The sequence below is a fragment of the Dendropsophus ebraccatus genome, chromosome 13, assembly GCF_027789765.1.
Source record: "Dendropsophus ebraccatus isolate aDenEbr1 chromosome 13, aDenEbr1.pat, whole genome shotgun sequence".
NCBI classification, from domain to species: domain Eukaryota; kingdom Metazoa; phylum Chordata; class Amphibia; order Anura; family Hylidae; genus Dendropsophus; species Dendropsophus ebraccatus.
In genome coordinates, this window is record NC_091466.1 from 40,380,192 (window position 1) to 40,398,577 (window position 18,386).

Genomic DNA, 18,386 nt, shown 5'->3' on the forward strand with positions numbered 1-18,386 from the left:
CTGGCATAGAGAGATGGGAATGTAACCCTTCCTGCAGAATAAAATTCCAGTAACCTGACAGCCGTCTCATGAAACCTCAAGAAAGTCCAGATGTTCAACATTGAAGAAAAAAAATAATATGGATCGCTGGAGGACAACTTAGGTCCTGGAAAGAGAATCTTGATGAATATGTGTACTTTGCAGGTGGGAGCTGTATCTTGACATTTCTGCATAAAATCCAGATGCTTAGAGATCTGTTATTCAATTAAATCAACGCATGTTGGAAGTTGTGGTGGTAACGTTCCTTCGTGCAGATGGAAAGTGCAGGAAAATGGCTTATATATCAAGTAAAGTTTTGAAATGAATGACTCTAGAGGCATGTGTTATGCTCTATTAGGATAATTGGTTGTCCATGATTGCTGGCTTAAATATGTCTGTGTGGATATAGGGACTTGAAGGGGTTGTCTCATCATGATAACCCCTGTTTTTATCCTCTGTTAGGGCTTATGCTCAGAACTCCCTGTCTTAGTTACTGTGGAGATCAGTGTGTCTTCTTTTGGAAGGTCATGTAATATTGCATTTTACTTGTAGTGACCACTGCAGGGAAAATGTTCAGCTGACTGTGGGTTTCTCTTTCAATTAGAGCCGATCCCCAGAAGTTTCAACTGGTAGAAGGACCAGTATTGACTAGCAACATGTAAAGTTTCTGGTGTTTTAATCAAGGGCCTATGTATACATTTTTATGGAATGAATTGTTAGTCTCACCATGGGCAGCAAAATACAAAGAGTTATGTTTGAGCAGAATACCCCTTTAAGATCCTCTAAAGACCCCAAAGATTTAGGATAATTGACAGGCAGGTTTCTTTCCATATGGTCAACTAATGGCCCTATTCCACGGAACGATTATCGTTCGTTTTCGGACGATATCGACCGCTACGGACGATAATCGTTCCGTGGAATAGAGTGCAACGATCAGCCGACATCGTTCATGTCGGCTGATCGTTGCAGTCGCTTGTTTTTCAACATGTTGAAAAACAAGCGACTGATATAGCAGCGATCTGCTGCCGTCGCTCCGTTGAATAGGAGCATCGGCAGCAGACGCTGCTATATCCTATGGGCTGCCCGGACGATCAGCGATCCCCCGGGCAGCCCCCCCGCAGCTCCCCGCCGCCCCTCTCGCACTCACCCGCTCGCTGCAGCCGAGTTGAATAGCGGCGGCAGCGAGCGGGGAACGAGGAGCAAACGAGCGCTAATAGCGCTCGTTTGCTCCTCTAAAACGACCCGTGGAATAGGGCCATTAGGAGAGCTCAATGCTAAAATATTAAAATCATAAAATGCTACACATAACCTTCTTTCAAAAAAGTTTTTTTTTTAAATTGAATACGGTCCCTAAACAGGAAATGTACAAGAAACTGATAGAATAAAGCATTCGCATTATTTTATGGTAACTAGTTTTTTTTTTTTTTTTTTAAATACACTTGATATTTTTCCAATGGTTCTCAATAGTGTCCAGAAGTGAAATCAGATTGTTTGTTAAACTGAAAGGAAACAAATTTGCCTCCGAGCCATAATGTGCCACGAGAGGTGCTAACATATTAAATAATAAAAAAAAAACTTTAATTTTTATTTTTAACATTCCTTCTGTTCCTTGAGGTGAAGAGCAGGAAGGAAAGGGGCCAGATTGAACATAATCTCCCTCCAAATTCTCAGATTTATTGCTAGTGTAATTGGTAAGAAGCATAAAACATACAAACCATATGCGATTGAGAAGAACGCCATCTTCACTTGCTAGACGCCTGTCGGAGGTTCGAACTGTGCCAAGCAGATGGCATTTGATCTGATTGTGTGGAAGTGTTTATTTTTGCCATGTTCCTTGTGAAGGGTGTTTTCTGGAACTCCTTTACGGAGAGATACGGTTGAATTTCATTATTTGGTTATTCTTCAGCCATCTCAGCCCTGGTGTCAGATGAGAATTAAACTCAGATGCGCTCTCTAAACATGCCAGCCATGAATATAAAGGTGCATTGTGGCCTTGAATACTTATGTTTTCAGGGGAAATAGAAAAATATACAAAGGTTTGTAAAGAAGGAAGAGGTTTAGATTTTACGCTGTATCGGTTTATATTATTGTATAAATGTAAATTACGTTTGCGTAATTGGATGTGTCAGGCAAAGACTACCAGACTTAAAGGGAACCTGTGGCAATAAAAACCCAGTACATTCTAAAGACAGCAGAGCAGAGTGACATAGAATTATGTGGGAAAACTTCCAGAACATCTTGTCATTTTTTGATGTAAACCTGCTTATTCTGCGCAAAGCCACCATGTGGGTGTGGCTACTTAGTGATTGACATTTATTTTTTCTGTGTAAGTGTGCTTGTAGACAGCTTTTAATCATTGAGTAGGACCACCAACTTGACTATTTTGTTTATTCTGACCTAAGTGGTGAAATGGGCAGTCCTTAGTGATTGACACTTTTACATGCAGATAGCTGTCAACCACTGTGTAGCACCAACTGCTTGGCAAGTAGAGATTTACATCTGCAAGTTATCCTCGAATAAGACTCAAGAGTTCTAGGGAATTAGAATACTTGGAAAGTGGAATGACTTACAAGACTAGATGAACTCATGGCTGATGATTCATTAGATTTAGGTTTGGTAAATATTACTTTAAACTCTTCATTAGATTTGGGTTTAGTGAATATTCCTACTTTATGACTTTATGGCTTTATGAAGACCAGCGTATATTAGGCCCTGCCCCCAACCGTATTCACTAAGAGGCACACACCTCTTAGTAAATATGGCTTGTCGTGTGCCCGACTCTGCGTCCAGCAGGTGTAGATTTGGATCATGATTTACGACTGTGAGCAGGCGTAAATCATGATAAATGAGGTGTTGGAGGAAACCACGTCTCCTTCCCACCTTGCCGTGCCCCCCTGAGCCCACCCTGCTTGCCCATCGGGCAAGCGGGGGGGGGGGGGGGGGGGGAATATGGCAGGTGTACGCCAGGGAGAAGAGGCGAATTTTCACCTTCTCCCTGGCGTACCCCATGGCTGTAACCTTTGTAAAACATTCTCCATATTGTTGAAGAGCTGCATAGGGTGTGCACTGAAAAAAATTTGAAGGCCATGGCCTGGCACCTTGATATAAACTGCAAACCTGAACAATCTGGAAAAATGCAACTGCTAGACCAAGCTTTAGCTAATAGTCTATAGAAAGATGCAGTGAATGATCCGAAGCACGCACAACGATTGGAAGATATGAACCCACTTTATTATTTTCCAGAAACCTCTGTGTCTTTTTATAGAACATTTCTGCACCCGCTTCTCTACCATGAAGCCCAAATCACCCTCAGCAGGAATATGAGACGGTTAATTATGCAGCCATGATAAAGATGTCAAGTGTACATTTTTATTTTGCTGTGACAGGGAGAACAAATCAAGGCTTTGAACAAAGTGAGCTGTTGAAACGCTTTGCTATGAGGCTTCCACGTTCCTGGGGAATGCATGACTAGCTACATAAACAAACAATCAGTGGGTGCCATCACCCAACACAGGATGATTAATGGGAGGGATGGGGCTCGCTTGTTCCCGGTGATTAATTAGCCCGCTTTCCATCCATAGATTCCTCCTTTAACAAAAGATGGCTGAAAAATAAAACAAAGTCGCTTTTTAATATCATTTTGCCGCAAGCCTTGAATTTTTTGGATTCTAGGGTCAAGTCATGCATGACAAGCAGATACAATCTTAACGGATATCTGTCTATATTGACTCACTGAGATAACTGGCTTAAAACCCTATATATATTTGCAAAGTTTGGCTTTAACTGTTGGCCCTCAGCTGCTTTCTTGTTTTCCTGCTCCCCTGCCATGCAAGCATTTCCGAATCAGAGAAAATATATGACGGAAATCCATCATAGAGCTGTATGAAGCCTCTTATTCACCTGTGTTTGTTCTTTTCATGTTTTCTGCATTGTTTGAATGTGTCGGATGAGAGGCTGAAATTATTATGCTAATAGATTGCATAGATATAGTGTGTATTAGACTGGAGGGGGAAGTATGGGTTAAGATGGGAATACAAGACCCATAGGTCCTCCCCTTCATTCTAGTATTGCCAGTTTAGACCGCTATGGGGGGGTTCTATAGCAAACTTAAAGGGGTACTCCAGTCAAATTTATTTATCATGTATTCACTGGATGGGTGATAAATATTACCAATGACTAGAACAAGAGGCTTAGATCCCCCATTCCCTCAAGTAAGAATTTGAATGGAGTGCTGGTTGAACATGCTCACTACTGCCCCATTCATAGTCTATGGCCCTGACTGAAACAGACAAGCACAGATAGCAGTCAGACCCCTACCAATTATGCATTTATCACCTAACCAGTGGATTGGCAATATATGCTTTATGCTGGAATACCCCTTCATATATGGTTCTGTAGACTTTGAATGCTTTTTATTGCTCATATTACTGACCCCCAGGATTCAGCTGAACTGATTAAAGATGTTCATGAGACGGGCATTCGATGGTGTAATACTAGCCTATATTACCTTATGTAATATATTGTACCTATTGACTGTAATTCTAATGAGACTGTTTCCACCTCTGGTCAACTTTTCATTTTAGTCTTTCTTCCTATTGATTGCAAAGCTATGTGGAATATGTCGTTGCTTTTGCTGGCAAAACATAATAAAGGTTCGGTCCTTGATATATCAATACCATTATTGTCATTCATCTGGCACAGAGTTAACCAGGTTCCATCCAGACACTGTCCTCGGTCACTTTATATTTCACCGCCCGGGGGACAAGACATAAGTTTGTTTTATTCCTTTTCCTGACACTAAACTGTTAAGAGAGAAATCTCTCAGGTATCTTAAAGGACGGCTTCTATTAAAGGAAAGAAGAGTTAAATAAAATAAGATAAGATATCTTCAGAGCAAGGTGGTGAAGGTCTGTTCTGTTCAGCCATTAATGGGAAATGAAGGGATCTCAAGAGTTTATGATGTGTCTTCAAGAAGAACATAAATCGACAATAATCATCTAGTATTAGTAGCTTATAGTTCTGGTAGGAAGAGAACTAGATACGGAAAATGAAGACTGTGAAGAATATTGGCTACTTTAACCCCAATTGACCGCACTTTTTTGTTTTTGGATTAAAACGAGAATATTTGACAGAATTCCCACTTTGGTGCAGGTTCACAGCATCATTCCCCTCATTACGCCATCAAATAACTGCAGGGCCTGGCACCATGCCATCTGGTGGAGGTTGGAAGCCTGGCATAATTCATAGGCTAGTTTTCCTCATCTTATTTTTCACTGATGACAGGACTGTAGAGAAAGAGAACCCTGTACTGAATATTCCCACTGATATGGATGGGAAAGGGTGCCAAACTAAGCATTCTTGGTGCCCCATAGCAGCTGCAATCTATATCATTATTGATGTTTTCTTTAAATAAAATTTGCTGAAAATGAATGTCTAACTTTTAACACCAAACATGTGAAAATTGACGGGGTTATCAGATGACTGAAAAAGTTTATATTTGTCTGGGGAGCAGCATGAAAATGGAAAAAGCATACTCACCTTTCTGAGTTTCCCTCAGCTCTGGCTGTGAATTCATTTGGTCCCCTGCTCATTGCTGTCCTTCCTACTTCTAAAATGGACTTGTCTTGGCAATGACAGCCTGATCAATCACTGGTTTCAGCAGTGTCCCACCTCAGTCACTGAATGGCTGAGGGGATCATCACTGCTGAAAAAAAGTCCTTGGAATGGACAAAAGTTCAAATAGTTGGGGACCAGAGGATGTCACAACAGGAACTGAGGGTAGGTCAGTGTATATTTTTGTTTAAACTCTTTTAACTTAGAATTCCCTAATAATCATATAGAAATATGTTTTTGTTTTTTTTTTAAAATGGGGACGCCCTTTAAAATATAATTTTAGTGTTCATAGTCTACTTTTTCTAATACAGAGCTCCAATGTTCTGCACAGACACAAAGTTAAAATTGTTGTCTAGAAGTTTAAAAGTGGAGATATGCTGCAGGACAAGTTCTGATAGTCCTTCATGGTCTTTGTTTACTTTGCTTCTACAATGATGCACTGTATAGCCCTTTGACCATGGCAGTTAATTCCCATTTCCATTGGCTTTAACCCTAGGATCTTCACAGAGAATTGGGTGGTGGCACATCAGTGCTGCAGCAAAGTAACAGGGGCGCAACAGATGAGTAATGGTGATTGTTTATAAATTAACCAGAGCAGAATTTTATACCTATTTAGATTTGAAAAATAATATTGTATTCATTATAGATCAATAGGACAGACGCTTATTATTCCTGTCATTGCATTGTTCTGGAGGTGCTTTCAGTCCATCCATGTTGTAGAGATTATAAAACGCTGCTAGTCGAGCAGACATGTATTTAGGACAAATTAATTGCTTTTGCCGAGCGTTGAAACACACATACTCACAAGAGTCGTAAAAGCCAATGGACATTGTTAGCAGCATTATAAAAGCATTCTGCTTCTTTGCAGCCGGATGAAATGCCCTCAAATATGTACTTTAGCTTTATAACATTGCTGTTTTAAAATAGAGAGGTATTTTAGCACTCCTTTGATATCAGTCGGCCAGCCCACATCTTTAGTTCTATTATTATAGCAGTGCAGTGAATATTTTTTATTGTCCTCTTGGGTCAGTGTTTGTTCTAGCTGTAGTCTGAGCTTTTTGTTCTCAGAATTTTTAACAAAAGTGTTTGACATTTAGGGTCATGAATATGAAACATCTCTTATGCCATGGCCAACAATCCCTTTTCTGTTTGGGTATATCGACAACATAGGACATATTTGAGTGTTATATATCACTAGAGATGAGCGAACTTGCCAAAAGTTTGGGTTTGCACAAACCCAAACAAGTGCCATTTATATTCCACCATCTGGTGAAGGTGCATGTAGGATCAAGGTCTATGCTTCTGTGTGGTAGACATCATAGCAGCTAGTCTACGCACAAAATGTCAGTGGCAACTAAAAATTGGTGGTGAAAGTGGTAAAAATTGCCATATACAAGTGACAATGGCTCCATGGCTGACAGCTATACAGAGGGGGAGAAGAAGGTTTAAAAGAGTCTGTGTATACTTGTAGGTCTGGGTAAATCGGTGAGCAAACACAGTGTAAGAGATGGATACAGCTACCTTTTCCACTTGTGATAAGAAGCTATGGAGCACAAAGTAGGCATTTGTATGAGCCGCTCTCTGAACCTTCAGCTTTTACATCAATTTGCCTGAATATCGTTCATGGGAATGACAGCTTTGACCTTTTTTTTTATTTTATTCCTGCGCTAAGCAAGATTATGTTTTTTTCTGTTTTCTAGATAATATTTTTAATTTTCGGCAGATGGTTATTGGTGTAATTCAATTATTGGAGACTATTAAAATGCGGCTTCTACTTAAGATACATTTTCAGTCCATTAGAAAAGATAACACTGAAGCTGGGCCTGTACTTGGATAATATATATGTGCGGGAGGACAGAGATGCCAGCGCTATGTCATTATGGCTTTTTATTATGCAGAAAATAAATGCCGCCCTTAATTATATTACTGTGAACTCCATAATGAGCATCTATATGTTTCTATGTGACTGTTATTGTGTTGTGTGTTTGATGCGTGTGGGTTTAGGCCTAAAGCTGGCCATAATCATAACCATTATCATTACCAATCCAATTGTTCATGACAATTGGTACCAATAATCGTAATGTCCAAATTTCCTTGGTTGCCAAGGCTTTAAATCCCCTCCCCTCGGTGAAAAGCAATGATAGCTCACAACTGCTAACCATAGATTTTTCCCTGCAGCGGCCACTACTGGGGAAATATAGTATTACATGTTAACCTGCCAAATAAATTACTGAATTATCATCAGATCAGTTTTTTGGTGGAAAATGATGGAAAAATATATAAACTACAAATGTGAGAAAGCTGCTAACCTTTCATTATACTGCGGTTAGATTTATGTTTGTGTTGTAATGTAGGTCAAACAATATCTACATTCACTGATGGCAAGTAGAAATGTAAACTATACTAATAAAATAAAGTGATTATATTTATGTGCCTACTGTAAAAATAGGAGCTGGAAAATATATATGCAATACATACACCCTAGTCTGATGCTGAGTCAGGGGGCAGCTACTAAAGGGTTAAATACAGCTGATCATTATAGAATAACCCTGATTTACTGAGCGCCAAGGACACAGATGTGGCAGAAATTGAGGCTGCCTGTCCCTGGTCTTCATGTATAATACACTAATGCTCTGCTTTTATTTTTAACCTTCTAGTCTAGATGTGGTTTTTAATGCTATCCTCCAAGGACATGGAGCTGCAGGCTTTATATATAGATAATATGCTATTAGCACTGTGGCCTATACTGCTCTATTTGGCTCCATAAAAACCTGGTCTGAGTTTTCATCATTCTATAATATTTGACTCTGCTCACATGTGCATTACAGAGTTCCATTATATATAATGCTGTGCTGGATCTATTCACTTATATAGGATTCCATGGGTTCCATTGACCCCCATGGAAAAGTGAGCATAGTGTTTTATTCCTTTATCCTTACTTACTAATCCTTAACCTTATCATTTTAGGCTTCATGCACACATATGAATCTCTGCCATTTTTTCAATGCAATTTAGAAACTTTTTGCAGTTGTTTTTCTCTATGGAAGAAAAACATCATAAATGGAATGAAAAAATTGCCACCCCTGAGACAACCATTAGTTGTCTATGGACTTTGTTCTATCCTGTGACTCAAGTGTCAATGGTCAGAAAAAATCATTAAAGGGACAACTACATGTTTTCAAATTTGGAGTGTTTATGACTGTTCCTTTAAAAAAAGCCTAATATTTGATCCTATCTGTTATTTAATAGCACACAATTTAAACTCCAACCTATAGGTATGTGCACACTGAGTAATTTAGATGGAAAGTCCGTTGTGTAATCCGTTGCTCGCGCCCGCTCGCTGACAGCGACAGCCGCACGGCTCTCCGTCTGTGTCATAGACTCCATTCTATGCACGGGCAGATTCCTTCCTCCGTCCAAAGAATGAACTTTGCGCGAGCGGGCGAGAGCGACGGATTACGCAACAGACTTTCCGTCTAAATTACTCAGTGTGCACATACCCTATCAGTGTATTTTTGTTGTGTTGAGGGAAACTGGAGTAAACCCACACAAACACAAGAGAACATACACAATCTACACACACACACACACACACACACACACGTAGCCTTTGATTATTGGGTCAGACAAGTGGATAAACATAAGAATGTTTTTGTCATTAACCCCTCATTAGCAGATCCCTTCAGTAATCTTTTGTATGTAGATGCCACATCGGGGCTAAACACGTCTCACTGCTGTTTTGTAAACCTAGGAAAGGTTCTTTCTTCACCATCTCTTAACTACATGGAACGTTCTTATCCATTACATGATGGGAATGTTTATGTTACGTACGGCGCCCCTTACAGAGAGAACAAATGTAAACATCTTGCTAAATGCTTGACTTACGTCATTCTTTATTTGTGTTTTGTCTTCCCATATGGACAAACTTCCCATGCAATCAAAATAAAGATCATTCACCGTACACCCTACTGTACCTTGGGAAAATTGTCTCTGCAACCTTAATTTGTTGGTATAAATAATACTGAAACATAGTGGAAATCAAAGAAGTACCCATTGAGACCTATTGTCTTGATATTTTTTTTAATATCCATTCAGTTGTTTTGTAGTTACAGTGTATCTGTTTCTGGAAACATTGGGTGACAATCAATATGGCTGCCATTACATGTAGCGCTCAACTTTTCCAGGCTCCTACATATTCATGTTGTACCACTGCAGGAGTTAGTCTAGATTATAACCTTATAATCTATTTAGGAGTACAGGTAAGATTGTACAAGTGGTTCCTGCAGAGATTGACATCCCCTGTGTAGGGATCCCCTCTTTGCAGGTCTTACAGCTTTCGGCTTTAAGGGCATGATAGATGGCATAGTATTGCAGCAGTTGGAGAGTGACCAATTGGGGAACATTGCCATAGACCCTTAGTAGACAAGGTACAGGGAATCAATCAAATGATCATGGAAAGGAGTTTGGGGCAAGCAAACAACTACTTTCCTGTCCTGGCTAGTTAGGGATGTTTTGATATCAACATTTTGGATATGGCAACACCCTCATTTCTATTATACTCCCTAACCAAGAAAGCAGGGCAAATTCAACATCCCTGTTGGAACTGTACTAAGGGCTATTACAGTCTTTTCTATAAACTGTTGTATGGGGGTTAACCATAATACCAGAAAGAGCCTCTAGTGGCACTTTTTTTTGGAGGAAAAATATCAGTTTTTCAAATTTCAGTCCAATGCTACGAAGACATCAAGCTTAAAAAAAAGAGTCTTAATGGCCACTAGTCTGAATGTCCCAATGAATGTGGATTTCCTTGGAGCTCGGCCCAGGAGCCTCGTGCTATGGAGCAGATTAGTTGTGAGGCAACTGGTTGTCATACAGCTAATTATCAGTTGACTTTAGGAACAATGGAAGGCAGAAGTGTTGGACGTGGCGGAAAACTTCATCATCCTCCACATTGGTCTTTGGTTCAACAAACTGGACAATTTACAATTGCCTTCACAGTAGTGACTCCTATTTTGGATGCCATATGTAGGAAAAGAGGAGGACAAAGGGAGCACAGAGGGGACTGTGTTCGGGCATTTGTGGTTCAGAGGATCGCAAATTAGACTGGATTAAAGTTAATCTGTCTGTTGAATACCAACAAAGGATGCACAACAAAGACTGATCTAATGTGGTAGAGGAGAGCACCGGAATTATCTCCTTCTCCGTCCAGGCAGAAGATCATTTGGAAAAGCAGGAAATTTGTTCTCATAATCCCTTCCTTAGTGCCAGATTTTTTTCTGTGCTGGAAGGCAATGGGGAAATCTTTGAAATAAAGAAGAAAAAGCCTAAAATAAAACAAAAAAGCTAAAAAAAATTACAAACTCTAGATAATGGCTTCAGTCCCTTCAATTTTACAACCTAACTTCACACCTCTACTTTATGTTGGCATCTTTTTTTTTGCATTTTTTTTAGGTGTTTCTCAGCACATGTTATATTTTTTTAAAGCAAAATAGGTCTTTGTTTGAAATTTTCAAGTGTTTTGAAGCATTTATGTGCAACAAAAGCTTTCGAAATTAATCTAAAAAATGGTCCAAAACCATTACAATTGTTTATGGTTGGTAAAATTACGGCCCCTAAATTAAACTAAATGTTATTTGTTAGGTGAACAGATGCAAACTGGATGTTTTACACCTTACCTTACACTCCAAAATGGTCATTAAATTAAGGCTGGCCATTAGAGATGAGCGCAACTCGAGCATGCTTGAATCCGATTGTTCGGCATTTTAATATCAGTGGCTGAAGGCTGTTTATTCTGAAATCCTCTGCCCAGTAAGGTGCTCCGTGGGACCTAAGCTGTTAGGAACACTGGGGGCATAGCTACTGCCCCCCTGAGCACCTATCTAGCTGTCCTGCTCCAGGGATAACCCATGGGGCGGATGTCGGGGACGGGTTGGATCGGTGCTTGGGGTGGTAGCCATGTCTCAGTGCTCCTAGTGGCTTAACGGGCAGAGGATTTCAGAATAAACAGCATGGGAAAGGCACAGAAGATGAAGGTAACAGACATACCTTCATCCTCATCGCCTCGTGCCCACTAGGGAGCTTTAGATTTGTCTAACCTGCTGATAGTTCCTCTTTAAAAATGGTATCCATGCAGCGCATAACTACTCCTTGTGGATAATGACATGTGAATTTATGTCATGTATTTATTGCCGATTTTCTCTTTGTGGATTTTGGTGCAGATTTTCTGTTGGTCCAGCAAAATCCACAATTGCAAATTTTATTTAAAGGATTAAATTTTGGGGGGAAATCAATACCTGCAAATCTGCTCACAAAACCTGTTGCAGATCTGTATTGCACATTTCCCTGAAGACTTTAGTTGGAATTTCTGCAGATTTTTCTCTAGCAATTCCATCCTGTTTGATTTCACCCTGAAGGCCTTGACTGCCATTGCTTCAAATATGCAATCTTTTCCTCTAATTTACTTACAAATTTCTTATCATTTAAGTATAAAATATGTTTGTTTGGATTGATTTTTAATATTTCCTCTTACCCTCAGGATGCTCATACTGCTATATAATATCAGTTTAATGTGGCTTCTTATGATACACAGATTACCTCAGTGACACTTTAGGAAACGCTTGATATTTGCTTAATATCCTCTCTAATTTCATGTTTCGTTGAGAGCAGATGAGCCAAAAAGCAAGTGCTAACATCCTCTCTGCCCGTCTTACCTCTTATATATGTATACAAATAAAACCAGCACATATTGGCCCCATGCAATATTCCCATTAATGGCAAAATTTGTCTACTGGAACATTGCAAGTATTAAGATGCTGCTCTATCTTTTCCTTCCTTTCCACTGGGGATTTTCCAAGCTGAATCTTTTGGAGATGTAATTATCTCATCAGCTTCTCTGCTACATTTTACTGATTGTATATCGAAGAAGATGTGTGTCTTCTAGTCTCCGAAGCACACGTGCTTCTAAGGGCATGGGAAAGAAAACTGCTCATACGGTGTGCAAAAATAAGGTAGAAACTGCAGTAATTGATTCCGGTTTGCATAGACTCTGGGCCTACACACACATGTATGTATTACATGACTAGCGTAGACAACTTGTCATTGATTAGGTAACAATGTAGTCAGAAACTGCTAATTGGATCATTAAATATGAAATATTTAGCAGCGCAATTCGGTCCATCAATAATACCATGTTTCGCTGCTGACAGCTCTCCTTCTATATAATCGTGTTTGGAAAAATTCGTTCTTCCGCTCTTGAATAATGTAGATATTTATAGATGTCAATATTTTTTTCAAGCAAAGTTGGTGTACCTGATATAACCGATTTGCCAGTTCACTAGCCAATACATAGGCTGAGCTTAAATTTGTGACAAAATAACTTGACCAAAATGGGGAGTAGGGTGAAATCTTGTACAAGGCTGGGGGTGTTCAACAATGATGTCCTACAGAATGGATTAAACTGTAATAAGGACACACTTTATACTGTCAAACATGCATTATGAGGCACTCAAGCTTAGTGGTTTCAAGCACAGTCTAAAGCGGACCAAACGTAGACATGTGTCAGCCGAACCTGCCTATTTAGGTGGAACCAACCCTGTAATGTGCATGGGGGCCTCTCAAATCTCCCTTTACTTCAGAGATGATACTTTGTTTTAGTAGATAGTAGATAGATAGATAGATAGATAGATGAGTGCTGATAGATGAGTCTGGCAGTGGCTTTCTCCCCTCTCTCCATATAGAACTCATGCCGAGTGTGAATTGGGTCGGCCTTTCTCACAATGCTGGTTCTGGTCCACTTGGACACTGTGGCCCAGTGATGGCTCTGTCCCTGACCACAACGACCTTTTGCGCATGCAACAGTGAGGCACTGAACTCCCAAAACAGAAACATTTGGCACTACAAAACATTGTAGTGTTTTCTATGGAGACAGGAGGGGTAAACCACAGACACACTGGTAGCGGTTTATCTCCTCTGAGTACAATAGGGTTGGGTGGCTATAAGCTTTAGACACAAGGTTTTAACCCCTGCTGGATTCTTTGTGAATGATATATATACTTGACAAAGACCCCAGCAGGGGTCAAAACATTGTATTTATGTAGACTTTGCATCCAATAAATTCTTTGGAAGATTATCTCTTGATGCTGTTGAACTTCTTATAGACAAGTTTCGCATAACCACTTAGGGTTGTGGGTTCACCAGCATGCATCCAACCATGGTCGGTAATACAAGGGACCATTGGTGCTGCTGAACCTTCCTTTTACTTCAGCCTAGTTGGCTAGTCCGATCAAAGTCTATGGGTTCAGCTGATCTTTGTGTAACTAGAATGGAGGCCTTAAAATGGTAGACCCACAAAATCCTCTGATTGGGAGGTATATTTAAGGTTTTTTTATGCGTTCCTGATAGGGTGTCCGGTAAGGACTGGTAATAACTAGGTGATGGCAGTTGCTTGGTAATGTTGGCTTGGTGGGTAATTGCCCCTTTTATCCTACCTATAATCCAGGCCTATGTATAACAGAATTTCAGTATATTCTGCATACCAATATATAGGACATTTCCCACAAAGATTTTACCATTTAATATAGTCCCATAGCTATGACAATGAAGAACACCTTTAAATCAGTGGGATGGTAATAATCTGTATGCTTGACACAAATAGTTTAAAAAAAAAAGAAAAATCTGCCTGGTTAAAAATTTTAATTTGCACTGGTGCCCCGGTAATATGAATGGGAATGTAGTTTCATCATATTGATAAGATATTAGAGTAGCTTGCAATATCTTCTTAACTGCTGGCTGTAGCAAACCCATCTGGTCCAAAGTGTGGCTAGGGAACCATTCGAGCATTTTTTACGATATCAATGAGATTTCCGAAGTCCTGGACTCAGCTGTCAAGCTGTTGGATAAAAAGTTACGCAATAATTGAAATTCTGCTGGGGGACAGATTAAATCAGTAACTTGCCGGTTCTTTCTCCGCGCACAGTTTTGTCTATGAGTCTCCTGGTGATATGTTCTTATGAAATGTGATTAGGATGAAATGACTTGATTTGTTAAACAGGCAGAAATGACAACGAACATCTGTTTTGATGGCCTGAATGGCGCTGGGTGTGCACAGTAATAAGACTTCTTTGCCTTTACTTTGTTTTCAGAGCCGCTCAAAAGCTTAACTTGTCTTCAAAGCGCAAGAAGTATCACCCGCCTCTTCCTCACTCCCGGGAGTATTCCACCTACTCTACCAACTTCAGTGGCATTCTCCAGTTATGTCCGCCTCCAGCGCCTCCATGTTTAATGAGAGCCGTGTCCAAAATCAAGGAAAATCCAGGCATGGGAAAGGTGGGAAACATCTCTTTTATGAATATTATTGCATTTCCAGATATTATAAAATGGCCTATGGGTCTTTGGGGGGGGGGGAGGGAGAGTTTTTAAAAACATTTTAGGAGTAATAATGAAGGTATTTAAGTCTTTTGTCCTAAGACGACCGACGAATGACCCCATTATGACCACTTTTGGGCAACATTTATACAAATGTCACCATTAATTGGAATGGCCATCATGCAACTTCTCCCGCATGTACAGCTATTCGTACGTGCAGTATTAAACAAGATTATATAGATGCCTGTATCTAAAAAGGAATGAGTCCTGGCAGGCCCGCTTCTGCCATGAGGCGGAATGAGCCTTCCGCCTCAGGCGGCAGAATTTGCGGTCCGGCAGGGGGCGGCATTATGTACCCCCTGCTGTCATTTTTGTTAAGTATCACTTAACAAAAATGACAGCGGCCGCTCACCTGTCCCGTCGCCCGCGCTCTCCACATCCCGTCAGGTCCCGCGATGTCACCCTGCAGCTGTCACGGACCTCCAGGCTGTGGTGAGTGCCCCGCGCGACCCGATCACCCCACTCACTCACCACAGCCTGGAGGTCCGTGACAGCTGCAGGGTGACATCGCGGGACCTGACGGGATGTGGAGACAGCAGAGATCGCGGGCCGGCTGCGGTGTGGGACAGGTGAGTAGATGGCTGCAGCAGCGGCGGCGGGGGGGGGGGCGTCTGAGGTTTGCCTCAGGCCGCAGAAACCCTTGAATCGGCCCTGAGTCCTGGGGAAAAATGTAAGGCCACTGAATACGTTATCTGTATGTTGGCCAAACATGACAGTTTTGCCAAGATTTTGGCAGTGGTAAATCCCACTTCCCTATTCAAACATGTGAACACTTATGAATGTGATTTCATTAGCAAATATGACTTTCTTTTTCCTTGTGAGTCTTCTAAGGCTACGTTCACATACATCCAGTGATCGACTATAGTTGGAATATGGAATGGTTTACTCCAGTTAAAAAAACTTTTTATTGACTAGTTTTTGACCATCATGACTTATGTCAGCCTAATGGGGTTGCATGTGTTGTTCCCATCCTATACAGCTCCTGGTCAACAAAGACATGCAAACCTTGCCTAATCAGTTGTTGGCCTGTAGGCTTCCCATGGTGTAAGAGCTTCCTGGTTGGCCCAATGGTTAATCCGCCTTTACAGGCCTTTTATACTGAAAACATGATCTCCATCTGGTCCAATGCTAGTTAGTATTTTACCTGGGCGTCTGCTGATGTAAATAGCGATGGCATCCACCAATCATTTTACATCCCATATCATTGCCGCTATGTGCTCCTGAGATTAGACCAGATTATACCTTTGTGATCTTTGCAGAATCTTATCGGCATTGATAAACATAATGGAGGGAATTATCCTTTCTGAGTATTAATGTGCTGGAAACATCAGACAGTGCCATCCACTTAGCTAAACTCACCCTTTAAAAGCAATGAGCCAATGCTGCAAGCCTCTTTTAACCGTATTTTTTTTCCCGCCGTCTCTGTGGAAGTTATTAAATTTAATGTTGGAATAGTACAAATGATGTCTGAAAGCCATTTTATGATGACACCGAGAAGAAGTTGGATTACAGTCAATCTCTGACATTAATGTGCTACTTAAGGTAATTTATCATCCGATGGCATTAAAAAGACATCTTTTTCACTGAAGACGCTGCCGAGCATCTTAATTTGCCATTTCCTGACTACTTTCTGAGCGGCGGAGGTATTTGTATGTCACATTTCTAGGTGTATATTTTTGTAACCTAAGAGGATCTCTATTCACTTAATTCTACACCACACTTTAAGGAACAAGTTTGAAGTGCTTGTCATTTTCTCAAGATTCTTTAGAAGAATCATCTAAAAGTCTTGGCTTACATAAATAAATGCACCATTTAGATGGCGATGTTCCATTTTAATGGCTTTGTTTTTATTAATACTTTGACGCAGATGGCATAGATATGACAAATATGTGGCCTGTTGGCCTCAATATGGCATGAAGAAATTGCTCTTGTAGTTTTGTCCAACTTTGAGGTCATTTGTACTTGATTATAAATTTCCTACGGTTTTCTGTATACAGCTTTTATGTTGACCCATAGGTCAGCATAAAAGCTGTATTTAGAAAACAGTAAGAAATTTATAATCAACAATAAATTTACTCAAAGTTGGACAAAAACCACTAGCGCAATTTCTTCATGTCTCATTGAAACACATATGTTTCTATGATAATGCGTAACAAACTGTGTATAGTCTACATACATACATTAATCTGTATGTGAAATCATGAAACATAGTGGGTTATCAGACATGTTGCACTTGGGCTGCGCTCGGTTCCTGTGTACAGCATCGTTCTATTCCCGGGCACTGGCCAGGGGTGAAGCACTGGAGGCAAGCCGACCCGCCCCGAGTGGAAGAAAACCCCAGCCCCTCTATGACGCGGCTCCATTCATTCTAGTGGACTCGCGTCATAGAGGGGCAGGAGTTTCCTCCCACTGGGGGCAGAACGGTGCCATACATGGGAACCAGGCTGTGTTTAAAAAAAAAATGACCGCACCTTTGGCATTCCCGTACTGGCGCTGTTCTATTCATCTCCAACAATAATGGTACTGATGGTACATTCACTTTAATTTCACCAGTGTTGGCACTGCAGGGAAATGTGACGCTTACTAAAAAGTACACAGCTGAGCTTTTGTGGGATAGAGTTAGGGTGCTATTGCATGGGCCAACAGGCAGCAGTTGACGAGAAACTTGGTGATCTGTGCTTATTTTGCGAAGCCTACACAAGGCTGGACTAACCATGTGGCCCGGCCACACAAATGTTCGCTGGAGTGTGTTTGCAGCAGATGTCAGAAGAGAGAACTCTTGGGAATGCCTGGTTCTGTTGTCTCGGGGAGATAGGACCCTGGAGCAGCTTTCTTACCACATTCCCTTACCACATTCCCTCTACATGCATGCTTAGCCAAGCCGAATGTGCATGTGTATGCAGTGTTGGACTGGGATACCTGGGGCCCACCAGAGGAAATGATCCTTGGGGCCCACCAAAGAAGAATCGGTAAAAAGCGACATACTGACCCGGCCCCATCCTGGATTCATCTGAATCTGCGACAACTCCCTTGTGAATTACATGTTTTCAGTCAAACTATAACTCTCAGAATACCCTACACTTATGAAGCTTTAATGAAGGGTATGTTGGGAGTTGTAGTTTCAGAGAGAACAAACCTTTAATAATTGATTGTTGTGCAGAAGCTTCTGGTGGCCGTAATCTGTTACAACCATCAGCCCTGAAGGTCCAGCACTGTATCTTTCTACAGTGGCAGCTCATATGTACTACAACTCCAAGCATATACTGAGGGATGCAGACTATCAGTAAATGCTGGGATTTGTAGTGCCTGCAGCTGTTGTACCTGGAGGATTC

General features: G+C 40.9%; 1 protein-coding gene across 4 annotated transcripts in view; it reads left to right on the top strand.

Moving 5' to 3' along the window:
• Positions 1-18,386, top strand: part of KIF26A (kinesin family member 26A) — a 108,679-nt gene that overhangs the window by 64,077 nt on the left and 26,216 nt on the right. For all 4 annotated transcript variants that reach the window (XM_069950034.1, XM_069950035.1, XM_069950036.1 and 1 more), the window contains one exon: positions 14,772-14,955. In XM_069950034.1, the coding sequence (XP_069806135.1) occupies positions 14,772-14,955 (184 nt within the window). The remainder of the gene's footprint in view (positions 1-14,771; positions 14,956-18,386) is intronic.